At 41.6% G+C, this 2,938-nt stretch overlaps 1 protein-coding gene across 1 annotated transcript; it reads right to left on the bottom strand.

The window, feature by feature from the left end:
* Positions 1 to 285: 285 nt before the first annotated feature.
* LOC118384319 (ferritin, middle subunit) lies at positions 286 to 2,290 on the bottom strand. Its single transcript, XM_052500558.1, has 4 exons — positions 1,932 to 2,290; positions 1,413 to 1,559; positions 1,094 to 1,219; positions 286 to 644 (listed from the first exon to the last, which is right to left on the bottom strand). The coding sequence occupies exons 1-4, from the start codon at positions 2,031 to 2,033 to the stop codon at positions 489 to 491; spliced, it is 531 nt and encodes a 176-aa protein (XP_052356518.1). The 5' UTR covers positions 2,034 to 2,290; the 3' UTR covers positions 286 to 488.
* Positions 2,291 to 2,938: the final 648 nt, after the last annotated feature.

Genomic DNA, 2,938 nt, shown 5'->3' with positions numbered 1-2,938 from the left:
ATTGTAGGTAACAATTTCACTCCTATGGCGCTAGAGTTGACAGCTGGGTCCTTAATTGACATGGCACTATAACAAGATACGGTAAAGGACACCCTCTGTGGTCCGAGGTAACATCCTTTATGAAATTCATGTTAAGCTTCTCCTATTGTTATGACCCTCAGCCACTAGTAAGTCTACATTTGTCAGTATTTATCACTGTATGAAGATGCTCAGTAAAAGAGCAAAGCACCTCAATAGACCGATACAACATCCATTACTACAGGTCAACACTTAGAAAACAGAAACTTCAGTGATATTTTTTTATTGTTTTACAAAAAGCCTTGCCTCCAATACAGTAGTGTTGTGAACAGAAACAATGTCACAGCAGTGTTGCAATTCACCAGTTTAACACTCTCCCCTCCCTATAAAAGCAAAGCCAGGAGGATTTATCAGAGAACCAAGGAGTCCTGGTCTGAGGCTGGAGGCCGTAGCCTGGGGATGGAAGTAGTTTAGCTCTGGCCTCCCAGGGTGTGCTTGTCAAACAGGTACTCTGCCATCTTGTTTTTGACAGCATCCATCTTGGTGAGGTTGGTGATGTGGTCACCCAGCTTCTTAATGGCCTCCACCTGCTCATTCAGGTAATGAGTCTCCAGGAAGTCACACAGCTAAAGAGGGAAAACACAGGTCAGACAAGAGAATGAAAACAGACTATTGTAACACAAGAACCTAATGGCACAAGTGTAGATAATGAGGTGTCTATTTTTTTAACTAGACAAGTCCGTTAACAAACACTTATTTACAATGGCATCCTAATGTGGAACAATAGGTTAACTGCCTTGTTCAGGGGCAGAACACATTTTTACCTTGTCAACTCTGGGATTCAACCCCACAACATTTGTTTCTGGCCCAAAGTTCTAACCACTAGACAACCTGCCGCCCCTTATGCATTAGCTGCATTGTGTGCATCTGTGGACTATTGTGCACGTGTGAAGAAGCAGGTCAAACAATCCCGTGTCATTAGTTATCAGAGCTACAACAACCTGATCATCTCCTGGGACAGTACCTGTATTCTATGTGATACATACATGTGATGTGCGGTTCCACCATAACTTACATGGGGGTCAACCTTGTCAGAGGCAATCTTGTGCAGGTCCAGCAGGGCCTGGTTCACATTCTTCTCCAGCTGCAGAGCACACTGCATGGCCTCCAGCCCATTGCCCCACTCATCACGTTCTGGCTTCTACACAGGCCAGAGTGAACACAGGAGGGTTAAGGACTACTAGCAGATGTTAAGGTTAAGATAAAGTGAACAGAGTTACACCCCTCACAGTTTCAGTTCAATGGTAAGATGCAGTATGTTCCATTTCCATGGAGTAAAGACATTCTCTATCAGTCTACAATCTAAATTTTTTCCTCGATGCTCAGGTGCTCACCTTGATGTCCTGGAGTAAAATGCGTCCGCCTCTCTTGTTCTGGAAGGAGAGTAGCTTGTCGGCGTGCTCCCGCTCCTCGTCGCTGTTCTCCTTGAAGAAATGCGCGAAGCCAGGCAGAGCCACATCGTCACGGGAGAAATAGAAAGCCTGGGTGGATAAACAAAACATTGTAGTTAGAAAAAATAAAAAAACATGACAGCATTCTGTTCTTGTTGTGGCAACTAAACTTGATGATATAGGGATGAATCAGTCTAGTCTAGTCCGTTGTCTACTTGGTAACCTGACATTTAACCTGTCAATGAGTTGTCACGCGCTCTGACAGAGGTAGGATAGATTCCCAACTTCATTTGAATGCTATATCTAACTGGAGGGTCTTAATAGCCTTGCCAAGTAAAACTCAAATGTACTTTGAGTTGAGGTTATTTGCTATTAATTCTCTAGACCTACAGAAAAATCAAGTGAAAAAGAGCAATTTAGGACCAGGCATAAAAATAATACACAGGTAGATCGACTCCTTACCATTGAGGTGTAGGTGTAGGAGGCAAACATCTCCAAGTTGATCATCCGGTTGATGGCAGCTTCGCAATCGTGGTGATAGTTCTGGCGGATCTGAGACTCCATCTTGGCAGATTTTTATTTTATATCAAAATGAAAAGTACAAAAATAGAGTTTCTTAAACTATATTGCTATTATAGTTCAAGTAAGTGCTATGTCATCAATCCGTAATGTTCTATAATGCGGGACGAAGGCAGAGGAGTTCCGTTCAATCACTGTTGAAGCAAGAACTTCTTCATGCGTCTTCTCAGACTTGTGAACTGGAAGGAGCCTTGTTCGCTCTATTTATTGTTCCAAACGGAATGCGTAAGTGAAATCCACCTTCACAGAGCGTAGCCAATCACCTTTAGAATTTCAACAGGAACTAGGCGGGTCATTTAAAGACGAGCCCACTCATACACATGACCTAAAGCAAATATTATTTATTATATTGACAAGAGAGCCGAGTGACCACTCTATCAATGGAAATACATGTGCTCAACGAATGAAGACAGGTAGATCAGGTGGGACCATTCTAGCCAATGAGAGGGCAGGTACGTGTGTGAACACCACGCACAAATATACTTCATTTTTCTCAAAGTTTCCGGAATACCACATACATCCACATATATCAGTACATTTTTAAAAGCTTAAACGTTACGAAACTTCTATTCGATCATAATCCTCAAGTAATTTGAAAGAAAACGGCATTATCTCACGCGGAAAGATTTTTGGCAGAGTAAATGCTCTCGCCTTGACCTCTTCATCAAGGACTGTTAATGAAAAAAAATAACTTTGTTTATTACAAAGTAACATTCTATTGGAAACAACTATACCAGTAGTATCAGCTAAAAGCTTAAGCAATGCTACAGTGCAGGTCTAACTACAGAAGTTATCGTTGAAAAATGTGTGTGTGTTATATATATCCTTAGAAGAAAATAGAAAGAATTCTAATAGTAGGCTAATTGAGAAATAGTCTACGTCTACGTTTG

The sequence above is a fragment of the Oncorhynchus keta genome, unplaced genomic scaffold (genome assembly GCF_023373465.1).
Source record: "Oncorhynchus keta strain PuntledgeMale-10-30-2019 unplaced genomic scaffold, Oket_V2 Un_contig_11268_pilon_pilon, whole genome shotgun sequence".
Lineage (NCBI taxonomy): Eukaryota > Metazoa > Chordata > Actinopteri > Salmoniformes > Salmonidae > Oncorhynchus > Oncorhynchus keta.
This window is presented reverse-complemented; position numbering and strand designations above follow the sequence as displayed.

Coding starts and splice junctions, on each gene's coding strand:
- LOC118384319 (XM_052500558.1), bottom strand. CDS start 2,033: ATGGAGTCTCAGATCCGCCAGAACTATCACCACGATTGCGAAGCTGCC. Junction 1,220..1,412: donor TTTTACTCCAGGACATCAAG/GTGAGCACCTGA, acceptor TGGCCTGTGTAG/AAGCCAGAACGTGATGAGTG. Junction 645..1,093: donor CTGACAAGGTTGACCCCCAT/GTAAGTTATGGT, acceptor TTCCCTCTTTAG/CTGTGTGACTTCCTGGAGAC.